The sequence below is a fragment of the Cornus florida genome, unplaced genomic scaffold, assembly GCF_030987335.1.
Source record: "Cornus florida cultivar Cherokee Brave unplaced genomic scaffold, ASM3098733v1 CherokeeBrave_3.0.0_Hap2_Chr01, whole genome shotgun sequence".
Taxonomy (NCBI): domain Eukaryota; kingdom Viridiplantae; phylum Streptophyta; class Magnoliopsida; order Cornales; family Cornaceae; genus Cornus; species Cornus florida.
The window spans coordinates 93,180,554-93,197,333 of NW_026775571.1; the positions used below are offsets into that span (position 1 = coordinate 93,180,554).

Below are 16,780 nucleotides of genomic sequence, written 5' to 3' on the forward strand. Positions count from 1 at the left end.
ATTGAACCTAGAACAAGGATTAAAAACATCACAGAGGGTCTAGGAAAACACCGGAGTTGAAGAAGATGAAGCTGGAACAGACAACGGCATGCAAGGGAGCAAGAACATGCTCCAAAAATGGAAAGAGCAAGCTCTAATATTCTTAGAGCAGGCTCTTGGCTCTTTAGAGCTAGCTCTTAAAGTCATAGAGCCAGCTCAATCCATAAAAGAGCAGGCTCAAATTTTTTAGAGCCTTCTCTTTCCCAGAAATTGCATACTGTATCATTTTTATGCGTTAATTGGACTGTATAGTGCATTAGGACTTTGTCTAACTTATTTTAAATGTTGTATGGGCTGTTATAGACCAATAATAACATAGGAAAATAATAATTCAAAAATAGATTAACGGATGGACTGTATAAGTTAAGAAAACTTAGGGGTTGCACATTGTTGAACAAATTTTATTGGCACTGAAACTTAACAAGGATTGTGTATATCATTTAATTATAAAAATAAATCATATTTTCGTAGTATTATAAGTATAGTTTATTAACTAAAAATTCCCTATGCTTACCTTGGGTTTAATTGATACTCAAATTTCTATTAATTGTATCAATTCGTGAATTATATTGGAGGATTTGCTAGGTTTATATATCTGAGCTTGGCAAGGGTGTTGTGTATGATTTAAATATATATATAAATCATAATTCTATAGTATTTGAAGTATAGGGAATTAACTGAATTTTCCAATGCTTAGCTTGGGTGTAGTTGATACTTAAATTTCTATTAATTGTATTAATTCTTGGACTATGATAGAAAATGTGAATGCTTAAATTTATTGTAGCACTTTACATCATTGGATTTGGATTTTAGGGCCGTACTAAATGCCTATTATTTATGTATATGCATTAAATTTATCTTGTGCATATTGTGGAATGTGGTTGATGACTATTTAATATGGTATGGTCAACTGTGTTAACTGGAAGATTGTATGTACCGGTATGGGACGGTGACATACTAGGTATGGATTAGTTAAAATACTAATCTTACCTAATTTGGAATGAGTTGGATTAACCATAAAAAGGTTAAGTCCTACTTATATGGATATATATATATATATGAACCGGTATGGGACGGTGTCATATTAGGGATGGCTTAGTTCAAAATACTAAGACCTACCTATATTGGGAATGGATTAGTTCAAAACATTAAGTCTTACCCAAATTGGATTAAGGTATGGATTAACCATAAATGTTAAGTCCATCACCTACATGTGTCATATCAATTGTGAATTGAAAGACTTACTACGGTTTCAGGATGGAGTGTTTATATATATCAGACCATTACATAGATGGCTAATATTTTGTATTGGGAGTACGGAATTTATATATATATTTTAGGTGCCATGGTATGAGCCTAAGTCTCAGGACCATGGTTAGGGCGCGTATATCGCCTAGGATGGATAACTGGACATAGGTGTTGTTCTCTGGTAGGTCTAGGTACTCATGCCACCTTCGGGTGCGTGTTCGCATGTTGCCTTCTATTCAGACTGAGACAGACCTATTGGACTAGCGAGCGTCTTATAGTGTGTACTATATATACATATATGGACTACTCTAGATATTGTTAAGTCTTTCTAGGATGTATCTGCGTATCGGATTACTGTTTGGATCGTAGTAGATCAGGACTTACATGTGGGCCTGACCCACTCCTTTATTTTTCAGGTGCTCGTCAATTCCAGAGTTAGAGGTTGATCATGCAGGGCAGATACAAATATTCATTCCTCCGACTATGTAGGAATCTTCTCTATGATAGCTTTAGATTTTATTTTTGTCATTCCTGTTTCGGTTTGAGAATTTTAAAAAGGGGTCCAATGGATGGATTCCCGAGCTGTAAACTTATGGAGGTTTTCGAACATCGGATTTGACTAATTATGATTCAAGGTTTTTCTTTTAGTTTCTTTCAGCTTATTATATTATTTCTTATTTCACTTTGTATTCCGTGTTTGATTTAAAATATTAATTGTTTGATATCCCTCGGGTTTGGGGTTGGGCCTGATCAACCCGTGTCTCGGATCCGAGGGGTATCACAGTTGGTATCAGAGCACTCCAGGTTCAAGTGTCTCTAGGATATATTCTATCATTTAAGACTTCCGCATAGCGTTATCTCTTTATTAGAGCTTAAGTTTAGGATTCGTTGAATTCCTTTACGGTTCGTTAACAACGTACTGATGTCAAGTTTATTCTGTAATTTCAGAATGTTTGGCACTAGGAGAAGGATGTGGTCCGCGATGAAGACAAAGAGGACCAGAAGACGAGGAAGGTTACTCCGACGATTCCTCTGTGAAGGCTGACCAAGAAGGCAAAGCTGGAGACCAAGGACTTGTATCTAGTCAGTGTTGTCTCGGAGTATAAGTCAAGGAAGGTTTCTTGTGTGCGGGATTGGCCACCATACTATGGACCCAACACAACTTCGGTGGTGCTCGAAGCTGAGCTAAGCGGAGAGGAAGACCCCAAAGAAGATCAGGATGGAGATGATACCGGAACGTCCAAGATAGAGGTTACTGGGGTTCAAGAATAAATGCTCTTCTAGGATTGATAGGATTTTCATTACTAGTAGGAGTCGGAGTATTATTTAATGAGTGGTACTGTTTAACTGTCATACACTAGTTTGTTCAGGAATATTTTATGATTATTCTTTTGACAGTTTATGATTTAAAGAAGTTTTTTAATAAAGTAAAGTAGTAGTTTTGGCTATCTCTGTTGTGGATTATGATGGTATTGTTGGTTTTATACACATATGGTTTATTTAAACTATAGTGGATTGTGTATGATGTGATAATAACGGAAAGTCACAGTAGAGTGATTTATTTTTGAGCAAGCAAACAAAGATTTGCTTATAGGTTCGTTGTGTTAAAACAGAATGATTACCAATGAGTTTATAAAAGAACTTGTGTTAATCAATATGATAAATTGGATATTAAAGAAAGAATTCTCAAAATAGAGTGTCGTTCTAACTATGAGTTGATTTTGGAGTATTTTGTGTACCCTTTGTACTTTGCTCTACGGGGTATTTAGCATTGGGTTTGGATAGTTTGGTTAGGACACCGGCTATTTGCAGGCTCGGATTCCTAGCCAATCTAGTGGTTTTGGACATGTACACTTTATACGATGTTACTTGGGATGGATTGGTTATCACACTACCATGTCCAAGTTAATGGTTGTGATAGGTCTGTTGTTTTCACCATACTTGGTCAGGATATGTTGTCGTTATGCCACGTTTTAAAAAGCTAGCACTGTTTGTACCTTACGGAGGAGGAAACGGAGGAAGGGGTTTCTGTACCATTGGGTTGTATACCAATTGTGCAGGGTTTTTCCAGATATATTTCAGGAGATTCTAGGGTTGTCTTTCTGCTTTGTTTCTGGGTCACGTGGTGTCAGAAAAGGGGAATAACAGTAGATCTAGCCAAAGTTTCAACTATGGTTGAGTGGGGACAGTCTTCTTCACCTACCGAGATTCGGAGTTTCCTCGGTTTGGTGGGATATTATCGGAGGTTCATCCAGGGGTTTTCCAAGATAGTGGGACCACTCAATCATCTGACTAAGAAGAGTGTACAGTTCGTGTGGGATGAGCACTGTCAGCGAGCTTTTAATGAGCTGAAAAGAAAGTTGACTTCTACACCACAGAGCGGGATTGAGTATCTTATTTACATGGATGCTTCGTTGCAGGGTCTTGGCTGTGTTTTGATGCAGAATATGAAGTGGCAGTTTTTGTGGGCAAGTATGAAGAGGGATATTGCTTTATTTATCTCTCAGTGTAGTAGTTATCAGATGGTCAAGATTGATCATCAGAGGCCATTAGGAGCTCTACGACCACTACCGATATCGGAGTGGAAATGGAAGGGCATTTCTATGGATTTGTAAAGCTTGCTCTTATTAGGGATTGCATGCGTACTGCTCAAAGTATGCAGAAGAGTTATGCTGATCGGCGTACTCGTACTTTGGAGTTTAGGGTTGGAGATCAGGTTCTACTCAAGGTGTCGCCTATGAAAGGTGTTATGTGCTTTGGGAAGAAAGGGAAGTTGTCACCGCGGTTTGTTGGTCCATTCATGATCACGGGTCGCGTTCGAGCTGTTGCTTGTAGATTGGCACTTCGGATACTTTGGATCACGTTCACACTATGTTCCATGTTTCCATATTACAGAAATTTCTCCGAGATGAGGATAGGTATCAACGTATTGATGTTGAGGAAATTGAGTTGCAGCCGGATGCAACCTATTTGGAGTCACTGTATCGTATTGTCGACTGTCGGTATCAAATCCTTCGTAATAAGGTTATCCCTTTTGGTGCGTGTTCAGTGGAGTCACTACAATGAGGCTAAGTCCACTTGGGAACAGGAGGATGTCATTCGCTCTTAGTTTCCTGAATTATGGGAAGAAAGTAAGAGCGAATTCCGAGGACGAAATTCCTTTTGTTAGGGGGGAAGAATGTAATACCCCTAATTTTAAAAGGACAGTCCTGGAATTTAATTTAATTATTTATTGTATTTTTCTTAAATTAATTGATTATTTGCTTGTTTTGATTAATTAATTATTTGCTTATTTGATTTATTTTATTTTTAATTCAATTAATTATGTTTTTCTTTCATTAATCATTTTAAATTGTGTTTTCTTTAATTAATTGCTTAAATTGTATTTTGGTTTGTTTCATTACTTTAAATGTATTTCTCAAGTTTAATTAATTACGTGCTTATGTGAATTCACTGTTTTGGTAACTAGGGTTTCATGTTTTACATCGTGTCTAGGATTGGAATCGACATATAATTGGTTTAGGCTTTACTTTAGGGTTTGGTTTAGGATTTAAATTAGGGTTTCAATTAAAACCTAAAAATACATAAGTATGGGTTGCCAAGGGTTTTGTTAACCCTATTCACGTAACATAGAGTTGTGAGAGACAGAGAAACAGAGAGTGAGTCTGACTAATATACAGAGAGGCTCAAGGAGGAAGGAGTGGAGTGCTTTTAGGTTGAACCAAGAGCACCGGAGGTGGTGACTGGCAGTTTAGGACGTTGACGGGAAATCTAGAGACGTTGGTTTATAGTTTCAAAATCTAAAACTGCAGGGAAGTCACTGTTCTTACTCTTTCCCTTTAATTCGTGTTCTGTGCATGTCTAGTTAGACTCCAGGATTTAATCAAACATTAAAACAGATTCAATGAATGTTATAATTCATCTTGTATGCATGTTGAATCAGTATTTTGTTTCCATGGAATTAATTTGTTTGATGTTGCTTAAAAGTTTTAACAGAAATCTTGTTGCCGGTTATTTTAACACTTGTGTTAAATTCCTGTTGTGATTGGATATCTATGTTCTAGTGTTAGTTTGAGACATTTAAATGAACCCTAGAATAAGTTCTTAAAACAGTAATGAAGATCACCAAATAATTCTGTTGTGGGTTGCTCAAAATCACGGACTAAGTTCTACGATCGATGCTTCAAAAACTAGGTTAAGTACTTGTTATATTTGGAAGTCAAAGATTTAAAATCAACCTTGGACTGAGTTTTCAGCCTAGAACAAGGATTAAAATCAGTATTTAAGTTCAGAGAAGGAATCTGTGTGGAATTGCTTAAAAATTTCTAATTGACAAATTCTGTTGTCGTAGTTTTCAAAGGCGTGTTCAATTCATGTCGTGATTGTGTACCATTGATTTAGGGTTAATCTAGAACAATAATGGAACCCTAGAACAAGTATTAAAATATTTACCAAGGCCTGGGTGTCGCCGGAAGCAAGGAAGACATAGTGGAAAAAAATGCAAAACGCGCCAAAAAGGGAGAGAGCAAGCTTTCAAAAATGAGAGAGCCAGCTCCCTCACACAAGGAATCGGCTCCAAGGAGCATGGAGCCGGCTCCATGCTGCAAAGAGCAGGATCCCTAAGTTAGGGAGCCGGCTCCAACATTAAATGATCAGGCTCTAAATTTTTATGGAGCCTGCTCTCACCCAAATGCACACAGGTTGGTATTTTAGGCATTATTTGGACTGTTCAAATGATTAACACTTTGTATAAACGGTTTATTTGATGTGTTGGGATTATAATAGGCTTAATAAATTATTGGAAATATTAATCCATGTTTGAGCATAGGAATGGAGAAAAATAAATCTAAGGAAAAGCGGTAGATTGCAAATTAAATTTCTATTGTTGTTCGTTTCAAATATTGTGTTCAATACATGTTATGGTTGGATGTTAGAGGTTGAAGATGTATCTAGGATTAAGATTGAACCTAGAACAAGGATTAAAAACATCACAGAGGGTTTAGGAAAACACCGGAGTTGAAGAAGATGAAGCTGGAACAGACAACGGAATGCAAGGGAACAAGAGCAGGCTCCAAAAATGGAAAGAGCCAGCTCTAATATTCTTAGAGCAGGCTCTTGGCTCTTTAGAGCTAGCTCTTAAAGTCATAGAGCCAGCTCAATCCATAAAAGAGCAGGCTCAAATTTTTTAGAGCCTTCTCTTTCCCAGAAATTGCATACTGTATCATTTTTATGCGTTAATTGGACTGTATAGTGCATTAGGACTTTGTCTAACTTATTTTAAATGTTGTATGGGCTGTTATAGACCAATAATAACATGGGAAAATAATAATTCAAAAATGGATTAAAGGATGGACTGTATAAGTTAAGAAAACTTAGGGGTTGCACATTGTTGAACAAGTTTTATTGGCACTGAAACTTAACAAGGATTGTGTATATCATTTAATTATAAACATAAATCATATTTCCATAGTATTATAAGTATAGTGAATTAACTAAAAATTCCCTATGCTTACCTTGCGTTTAATTGATACTCAAATTTCTATTAACTGTATCAATTCGTGAACTATATTAGAGGATTTGATAGGTTTATATATCTGAGCTTGGCAAGGGTGTTGTGTATGATTTAAATATATATATAAATCATAATTCTATAGTATTTGAAGTATAGGGAATTAACTAAATTTTCCTATGCTTAGCTTGGGTGTAGTTGATACTTAAATTTCTATTAACTGTATCAATTCTTGGGCTATGATGGAGAATGTGAATGCTTAAATTTATTGTAGCACTTTACATTATTGGATTTGGATTTTAGGACCGTACTGAATGCCTATTATTTATGTATATGCATTAAATTTATCTTGTGCATATTGTGGAATGTGGTTGATGACTATTTAATATGGTATGGTCAACTGTGTTAACTGGAAGATTGTATGTACCGGTATGGGATGGTAACATACTAGGTATGGATTAGTTAAAACACTAATCCTACCTAATTTGAAATGAGTTGGATTAACCATAAAAAGGTTAAGTCCTACTTATATGGATATATATATATATATGAACCGGTATGGGACGGTGTCATATTAGGGATGGCTTAGTTCAAAATACTAAGACCTACCTATATTAGGAATGGATTAGTTCAAAACACTAAGTCCTACCCAAATTGGATTAAGGTATGGATTAACCATAAATGTTAAGTCCATCACCTACATATGTCATATCAATTGTGAATTGAAAGACTTACTACGGTTTCAGGATAGAGTGTTTACATATATCAGACCACTACATAGATGGCTGATACTTTATATTGGGAGTACGGACTTTATATATATATTTTATGTGTCATGGTATGAGCCTGAGTCTCAAGACCATGGTTAGGGCGCGTATATAGCCTAGGATGGATAACTGGACATAGGTGTTGTTCCCTGGTAGGTCTAGGTACTCATGCCACCTTCGGGTGCGTATTCGCATGTTGCCTTCTATTCAGGCTGAGACAGACCTATTGAACTAGCGAGCGTCCTATAGTGTGTACTATATATACATATATGGACTAGTCTAGATATTGTTGATTCTTTCTAAGATGTATTTGCGTATCGGATTACTGTTTAGATTGTAGTAGATCAGGACTTGCATGTGGGCCTGACCTACTCCTTTATTTTTCAGGTGCTCGTCGGTTCCAGAGCAGATACAGATATTCATTCCTCCAATTATGTAGGAATCTTCTCTATCATAGCTTTAAATTTTATTTCTATCATTTCAGTTTCAGTTTAAGAATTTTAATAAGGGGTCCAATGGATGGATTCCCGAGTTGTAAACTTATAGTGGTTTTAGAATATCGGATTTGACTAATTATGATTCAAGGTTTTTCTTTTAGTTTCTTTCAGCTTATTATATTATTTCTTATTTCACTTTGTATTCTGTGTTCGATTTAAAATATTAATTGTTTGATATCCCTCGGGTTTGGGCTTGGGCCTTATCAACCCGTGTCTCGGATCCGAGGGGTATCACAATTGTCACTACAGAGAACCTGAATATGTGCATTGTAGTGAGTTTTAATCATTTTATGAAACTTTTAAAACAATAAGTTCACTTCACTTTTGGATTTCATCAAACACAACCAGGTCATCCTGGTACATTCATCAATAAAATAACAAACCAACGTGATCTACCTAAAGTAGTGACTTTGGACGGACCTCAAACATCAGACTGGATAACCATAAAAGGAAGTGGACTTTTATTCAAATATAATGGAAACGATATACGATGGCTCTTTGCTAGGGCACAAACATCACAGCGAAAACTAGAACCATCAAATTTTACAAATAAACTAGGAAATAATTTTTTCAAATAACCAAAAGAAGCATGCCCCAGACGTCGATGTCATAGTCAGATTGCAGATTTATTTTTTTCCCCCTCAGAACAATCCACTGCCAATGTTTGTCGTAACTTGTCGAAACTTTTTGACATCAAATCTAAGTAATACAGCTTTTCTCGCCTAATACCACAACCAATCGTCTCCTTTGTTTGGATGTCCTTAAACACACAAAAATCAGGTCAAAAAATTACAACACAAGATAAAGCTGTGGTTATTTGGGAAACTGACAAAAGATTATAAGCTAAAGATGGAACAACTAGAACAGAATCTAAATGCAGATTATTAGTTAGTGTCAAAGATCCTTCCCCAATAATGAGGGTCGAAGTACCATTGGCAGTATAAACAAATTGTTGTGAGGAGGAATTAAGAGAAGTGACCTGTCTAGAATCAAATATCATATGATCTGTAGCACCAAAATCAATTATCCATGCACTATATTAACAACAGGTGTATAAATATTTAAAATCTTACCACCACTATCTCCAGTTTTTACCAATCCCTAGGCCTTTTCAATATCATCATCCTCTATCTTAACAACTGCTGCAGTGGAGGTCTTCGTCGAATTCTTCTTCCAACGACTATGATCCCACCATTCCGGATATCCCAAAAGTTCAAAACAGCGACTTTTTGGAATGACCGGTCTGATTACAATGGGTGCATTTGTAGGTAAACTTGTCTACGCCATTGGTGGCTTTAGATGGATTGGGTTTAATACGATCCTGCCAGATTTGCTTAGATCGGTTTCGAGCCATCATAACTGAAACTCCAGAGTTTTTGACTTCCCCTTTCAGAGTTGCACGACGTACCGCTTTTTGTTGAATCAAAGATTAGCTGGATCTTTGCATAGAATTTCTCCTCGAACTTGTTCAAAATCACCAGCCAACCCGGCAAGAAAGATGTGAACTCTTAGTCGCTCGATAGACTTTCGATACGCTTCAATGTCATCGGGATCTTTCATGACCACTTTATCTCGATGGTCCATTTCTTGGAAAACCTCAGTTAGCTCTCCATAATATTCAGATAGAGATTTTCCATTTTGTTTGGAAGTGAAGGCCTTTTGGTTCAAGGCAAAAACTTGCAACTCATCATTCCCATCATAAAAGGCCTTTGACAGAGCACTCCAGATTTCGTGGGCAGTGGGTAAGCATAAATAACGCTTCATAATTTCTAGAGTCATGGACATTAATAGCCATCGCTTCACTTTCTGATTTTCGGCATACCACTTGTCATAACTATCTTCTGATTCAGAAGGTGGCTTAGTCTTGCCACGAATATAGGAGAGTTTCTCCCTTTCAACAATATGCATCTTCATCAGTTGAGACCAAACGTCATAATTGGATTAAGTAAGACTAATCCCTGCATTAAACACACATTCAGAGTGAACAAAAATAAGAACTGATTTCATCCCAGGGGATTCAATATTTTTTTCACTCTTTTTTTTTTTTTTTGATATATATTTATATATATATATATATATTCAAGGATCTGTGTCTCTGTTAAGCAACAAAAACAAAACGAAAATCAAAATAAAAAAAGGAAAACTGGTCGAGAGCAGAGATGGAGAAGATCCAGCGACGCGACGATGATGATGGAGGCAGCGGCAGAAAGCGGCCTGTGATATAGAGAAGATCCGGTTTAGTTTGATAACGTCGTCGTTGACGGTTGGAGACAGTGACTGTGAGCTCAGTTTGAAGATGGTGGTGAGCTTGGCGATTGTGGAGTAGCAGCAGCGGCGAGCTTGGGGATGGAGAACTCGCTGCGGTGGATGGCAGAGATCGGCTTTGGCGGAAGTGGTGGCGGCTAGATGATCCGATCAGCGGTGGGAGCTGTGAAGGAGACTGATTCGGCGCTGGCGGTAACAGAGATGGTTAACGTGGACTTCCGGCATGGGCTGCAGATCAGGAGACGGCACGGGCTGAAGATCCAGCGACTGATTCGGCGACGGTGATTGATTCAGCGCTGACTAATTCGGCTCGGGCTGTAGATCCGACAACTGATTCGGGCTGTGGCTTGTAATAGCAGCGGGTATGGGTTTGTGTATGGGTATGGGTATGGGTCTTTGCATGGGTATGGATCTGTGTATGTGTATAGGTCTGGTGTATAGGAATGTATGTGTATGAGTCTATGAATTTCAAAAATAAATTCAAAAGATTTAAAGAGAGGATAAATTCAAAGAGATTTAAAGGTACGGTTCAGGATGGCTCTAATACCATCTTGCAATTTAGAGAAAGAATATGAGAAATAAAACTCTATACAATATAATTCACGATGATGTTAAATTCAATTTATAAAGTAAAACCTAGCTAAAATAGGTAATTAAATATACAATAATCGGAAAACTAATTATCTACCAATTAACCCTAAATCAAGGAGTAAATAATTCAATTCTAAGGTGTACAATCTATATAATCCCGAATTACACGTGATCAAATCTCAACATGCTCGACCACGTATGGACCTTATTTAGTGACTATCAATTTTATATATTATAGAATATATTATTACCATGTATTGTTAGAATATATTCTATAATATATTGTTACCATGTATCGGTACGATTACCATATAGGATTTAAGTTTATCATATAGGCTTTAGATTTACTTGTTCTCCACACGTGACATCTCTTATATAAACTTCCATGTACTCTTATATTATACATCTCATATTCATTAATACAATATAGAGTTCCATTCTCTCATTTATTTCTAACATGGTATCAAAGCCTTTCTTAGAAACAATTTACCAGCTTATCGTAGTCATCGCCGAAGTCCGCAGATCAGCTCCGTCACCGCACCACCATGCACCTCAAGTGGTAATTGTACTCTTCCATGCGCCTTCATGCGCACCAACGGTAATCCCGTACTTCAACGTGTCGGATCAGCTTTGTGTTATGCCAATGTAACTCTTGCTGGGTTGTTGACTCTTGTGCTTTGGGCTGTCTCATGGGCTAACTTGTATGGTCCCATGGTTTTGTAATTTGGTTAGCCTGGACTAACTCATATTGTATACCTTATTTTATAAAAATTGACTTTACCTGTGAGTAAAAAAAAAAAAAAAAACTTGAAGATTGCATAAATTTTTTCATTTGGCAGGACAATTGGTTTCCATCGGCCCCTCCTTCACCTCATTGACCCGTCATCTATTCCCACCCTTGGACGCAAACACACCAAAGTCTAGCTCCGAATTTATTTCAGCCAACCAGTTGTGAAGGCCATCCAATATGCCCAACCTTTGCTATTATGATTACACTCTTCCATACAGACAGCTTCTGACAATCTTCTACTTACTAGGTTTTTAAACAATTACTAAATATTAAAAAGGAAGAAGATGATAACACCATATAGTCTATATATTACTCCTTTTTTTGGGGATTTAGACTCTATTTGTTTGGGCAGTAAAATATTTTCTTGTAAAATATTTTTTCATTTTTTAGGGGGTATTATTTCGGGTTTGGTATAGTATAAAATATTTTCTTTCTTCAATATTTCTCACTAATAAGGAATAGTACCCACAATTAACTTTTTTTTTATTTCTTTTGTGTTTTTCATCAACAGAGAATTGTAACTCTAAACCATCCCCGGCCCTCTCTTCCGTCTCCTTCTCGTTACTTTCTCTCTCCACTCTCTTTATACCAGAACATGCTTTTACCCAAATATGTTTATCGAGTAATCCAAATTTGTGTCCCTCTTTTTTCTCTCATCTCACTCTATGTATACATAGAAAGAGAGAAGACTTAAGATTAGATGTTTAGATTGGGAGAACTGAAAAAGATTAGTTATCAGAGGGACATAGGAGTTGAATAAAAATACAGATAATTGGATAGACTTACAAAAACTTTTTTTGATAAATCATTTTCAGTCATTTGGGGATAAATTAATTTACATGGAAAATAATTTCATAACTCTCCCAAATACTGAAAAATGAGAAAAATGATTTATGAAAAATATTTTAGTAAATGTGGTTGCAATTTTATCCTTGCACAATAGATACAGTGCGTATAGATTGTGTTACTCATAAACATCATGCAGTTTCCAAAACCAAGCAAAGATCAGAGAGGCGGTCACTAAAATATGGACATCATATATCTTCTTCAATTTGGAGGTTGAACCAAAAATCACTGCATAAATCACTATAGAAGTCATATGGATTTATGTGTTCTTGGTACCATACTTGGAAATTGGAACTACATGATCCGGATCAACATGCATATGTCGCCTGGAGATCTTCCGTGTACAAATCTTCCATTGAAAATGGCAGTGCCCATAAGCTTGAAAGTTCTTCGAATGTTTCTGACGAACCAATCAGGTCTATGGTATTGAATGTATCAATTTGAACAGCAGGATCAGCGGGTGATGAGGAGTAACTACCCGTGGACGAGAGTGGTGAAATTGGGATGTTCATGATGCCTTCTGGCTTTGAAGCTTCTGTGACACTAGAAAATGGAAGATTGGTTTCAGCTAGGTTGTTTAGTTTGGCATCACATTTGGTTGTTTCTACTTCAGTAGTTGAGTCCGTCCTCAGGTCTTGGTTGTTCTTTAAGCGTTTCTTCAAGTGGGAGTGCCAGTGATTCATAATTTCATTATCAGTTCTTCCAGACAGTTTTTCTGAAATTGCTGACCATCTGTAATAGAAGATCAGAGAAGACATGAAACCTAAGTAATATATATATCCCAACATACCAGTCTTGAACATTAGATCTTCCTCCAACAGATGAAATCAAATATCATGAAAAAGTCTTATAATATCTAACTCATAATTTTTTTGGAAGTTAAAGTAATTCACTAACGCACCATGCCTTTATTGAGGCTCGAACCCCTGATTTCTCTATGAGAAGTAAATTTGTGCTATTTGGTTTGAAGTTCATTTTATGGTTACATGTAGCGTTCTCTCCCAAGTCAGTTTCATAACATACATATGAAATATCTCTAACTTGACATATAAATAAATTTTAACTTGACATATAAATAAATCATGAAAATTTGTGAATGCTGCCAATGAGTATTAGACCAAATGAAACGATCTCTCCTCCCCTTTGGGAGTTTGAGTGTTTGAGCCCTAGTAAGGCAATGTTATGAGTTTTATGTGTGTTTGTTTGAATTTTGAGGGGTAAAAAAAAAAAAGAAACAAAAAATTGTGAATGCTAGGGTTTTTCTTTTCTCCATACTCTCAAAATAATAATAATAATAATAATAATAGAAATAACATAAAATAAAATAAATAATCCAAATTGAAGCTATAAATATTGATGCACACTCCATAGATCCATCAGTCCTGCTGCTATATATATCACATGCCTATCTTCAGTTACACAGTAACTTTGAAAGTTGCAGTCTAGAAGAAAGTTTAGAATTATGAGGTGTATCTTCGTAGTCATTGATATCTAATGCTGCTGGAAATTAAAATCCTGAGTATCTAAAATATATTTCAAGATTTTCAGGCACACAGTATTCCTCACATAACTAAGCAGGGATAATGTACGTATTGCAATAAATTGTCTTTTGCTATATATATATAACTGAATATAATCTAGCTAAAATATATTTCTAAATTAAGATGACTTGCTTGTTTCCCAGCATTTCATGCAGTTTGATTATGATTTCATCTTCTTCCATGCTAAAGTTTCCGTGCTTTATGTCCGGCCTTAAATAATTCACCCAACGAAGTCTGCAACTCTTCCCGGACCTTAACAAACCTGGACAAAAACCAAACTCAAAATGGTTAGCAACTTAGCATAAAAATGTAAAAATAATGAAAAGATTTGAATCGAAGATGGTTTTGATCGATTTCATAATTAATCATATGTATTCATAGAATTATAATTGTTTCTTATATTTATACCAGCAGCTTTTGGGGTGACATTCCAGTTCCAAATGCCATATCTCCTGATGTAAGCTATCAACCTTTGATCTTCTTCAGGACTCCATGCCCCTTTCCTTAAAGACGCCGCATTCTCAGAGCGAAGAGGAGCTCTCACCATCTCTCACTCTCTGAGAATCTCTCTTAATTTCACTTCTCAGTCACAAAACACTCATTGTGTAGTAGCTATTTAAACATCATATATATATATATATATATACACACACACACACAATCCGATCGTAAACGTGCTTAACCGCAAGTTGATAATTTTTTAATAGTTCATTGAAATGATATTCAAACGATGAAGCAAGAAATTTCAAAAGAGGGTTTCTCACTTACTTCCAAAACATCAATTAATTTAATATTTGTCAATTTGTACTGTTAAAAAGACTTCCACTTCTGTACTTGTAGCAAGTAGACAAAACTAACCAAAGGACTAACTGTAGACAAATACTAACCAAAAGACGACCAAGACCTAGACAGTATAGCCTCGCTCAGTACGGACTTCTTGCTATCAACAAACGCGTAAATTGGTTACTCTTGTAGACCAACCAATTCAATAGCCATATGCATCTTCCTTTGAAGGTACGTATTATATATTACTTTATTAAATTATATATATATATATATATGTGTGTGTGTGTGTATATAATATAGAGTAGATTTTAGTTTAGACATTCCTCTAGGGAACATGCATGAATATGCAACAAAACAATTCATTTCATAAGGAGAATGTCAACTCAAGAGTTCATACCATTGGGATGAATTAATATATTATAGAGGCTCATATGACACTAGATCGACAAATCGAATACATGGTACTTAATTCACCATTTTATCATTAATTTATCTACACATAAAATATATATAGAATAACTATATATACTAAGTTGTGAATCCTGACTTCCTGGATACAAATTAATCTCTAGTTCCCACATTTAATGGAATTTTGGCGAACTAACTTTAGTGGTCTTATATATTAAGGAGTATCTAGGTGTTAGGATTGGTGGGCTCAAGCCGAGCCCACCCAAAATTTTATTTATTATTATTATTATTATTATTATTTTTCTTTACTAGTATTAATCCACCTAAATTTCTTTTAGCCCACCCCATTAACAATTCCTGAATCAGCTTTAACTTATATACCAAATAAATAATTAATTAAAAAAAATAAAAAACTAACATTGATAGTGTGAAATATTAATCATTTGGGTCAAGTATAGAAAGTACCCCTAAAGTATGCTTACAGTGCATATCACACCTCCCACGTGTAAAAAACACTCATAAAGTTTCAATTTGGTGCAAATAGGTCCCTCTCACAAATTTAAACGCTAAATTGACTAAATTACCCTTACTGGACTATTTTATAAAATATATAAAAAAATAATAATAATTTTGTAAAATGACCAAAAAGGACACTACTAGAGGATGCCCCTCTCATGCAAAAAACACCCCTATAGTTTCATCTATAAATTTAAACCCTAAATTGACTAAATTACCCTTACTGAACTATTTTATAAAATATATAAAAATAAATAATTTTATAAAATAATCGAAAATGACACTATTGGAGAACGCCGGCAATGGACAAGTAAAGATAAATATAAAATAAAATTAAAGATAAAAATAAAAAATAAAAAATAAAAATAAAGTGCAAATTAAAAAAAAAAACAAAATTTTTCCAAATTCTCAGTGTTTTTATTTTTAATCCTTGTTCTACAAATTCTCAAAAAATTTCAATCCTTGTTCTACAAATTCTCAAAGTTTTTTTTTTTAAAAAAAAGTTTAGAGATATATATAGAGAAAAAAGTTTCAAAAAAAAAAAAAAATTATAAAGTAATGTGCACATAACATCCCTATACTATGAGATTAGTAGCATTTATACCCCCTTGGCCATTTTCGGAAGAGTAAAAGGACAAAACGGGTATTACAACACAAATTTATGTCATAGGGGGTAATTTTGCACAATATGAAAAGATTAGGGGTGTTATTTATACACTTTTTTAAATTGGGGTAAAAGTGTTACGTGGGGTGTTTTCTGCACTTGTCCCTAATCATTTGCATAACATGATAGAAATGAAAAACCATCCTACATATTGGAGTTGCTAGGAAGAAGTAGAAAATTTGAAGGAAGATATGGAGCAGCTGAAATGCTTCATATTTACATTGATTTAGCTTCTTTCCGGTTTGGTTTAGTTTAGGGTTTTTTTTATTATTTTTTATTTCCCTCGAAATTTAAAGTAAGCACCAAGTCATAT

At 35.4% G+C, this 16,780-nt stretch overlaps 1 protein-coding gene across 1 annotated transcript; it reads right to left on the reverse strand.

The window, feature by feature from the left end:
• Nucleotides 1-12,860: 12,860 nt before the first annotated feature.
• Nucleotides 12,861-14,640, reverse strand: LOC132277594 (transcription factor MYB30-like). Its single transcript, XM_059779433.1, has 3 exons — nucleotides 14,502-14,640; nucleotides 14,226-14,355; nucleotides 12,861-13,284 (listed from the first exon to the last, which is right to left on the reverse strand). Exons 1-3 carry the CDS (start codon nucleotides 14,638-14,640, stop codon nucleotides 12,861-12,863), a joined length of 693 nt encoding a protein of 230 aa, XP_059635416.1.
• Between the last annotated feature and the right edge of the window lie 2,140 nt (nucleotides 14,641-16,780).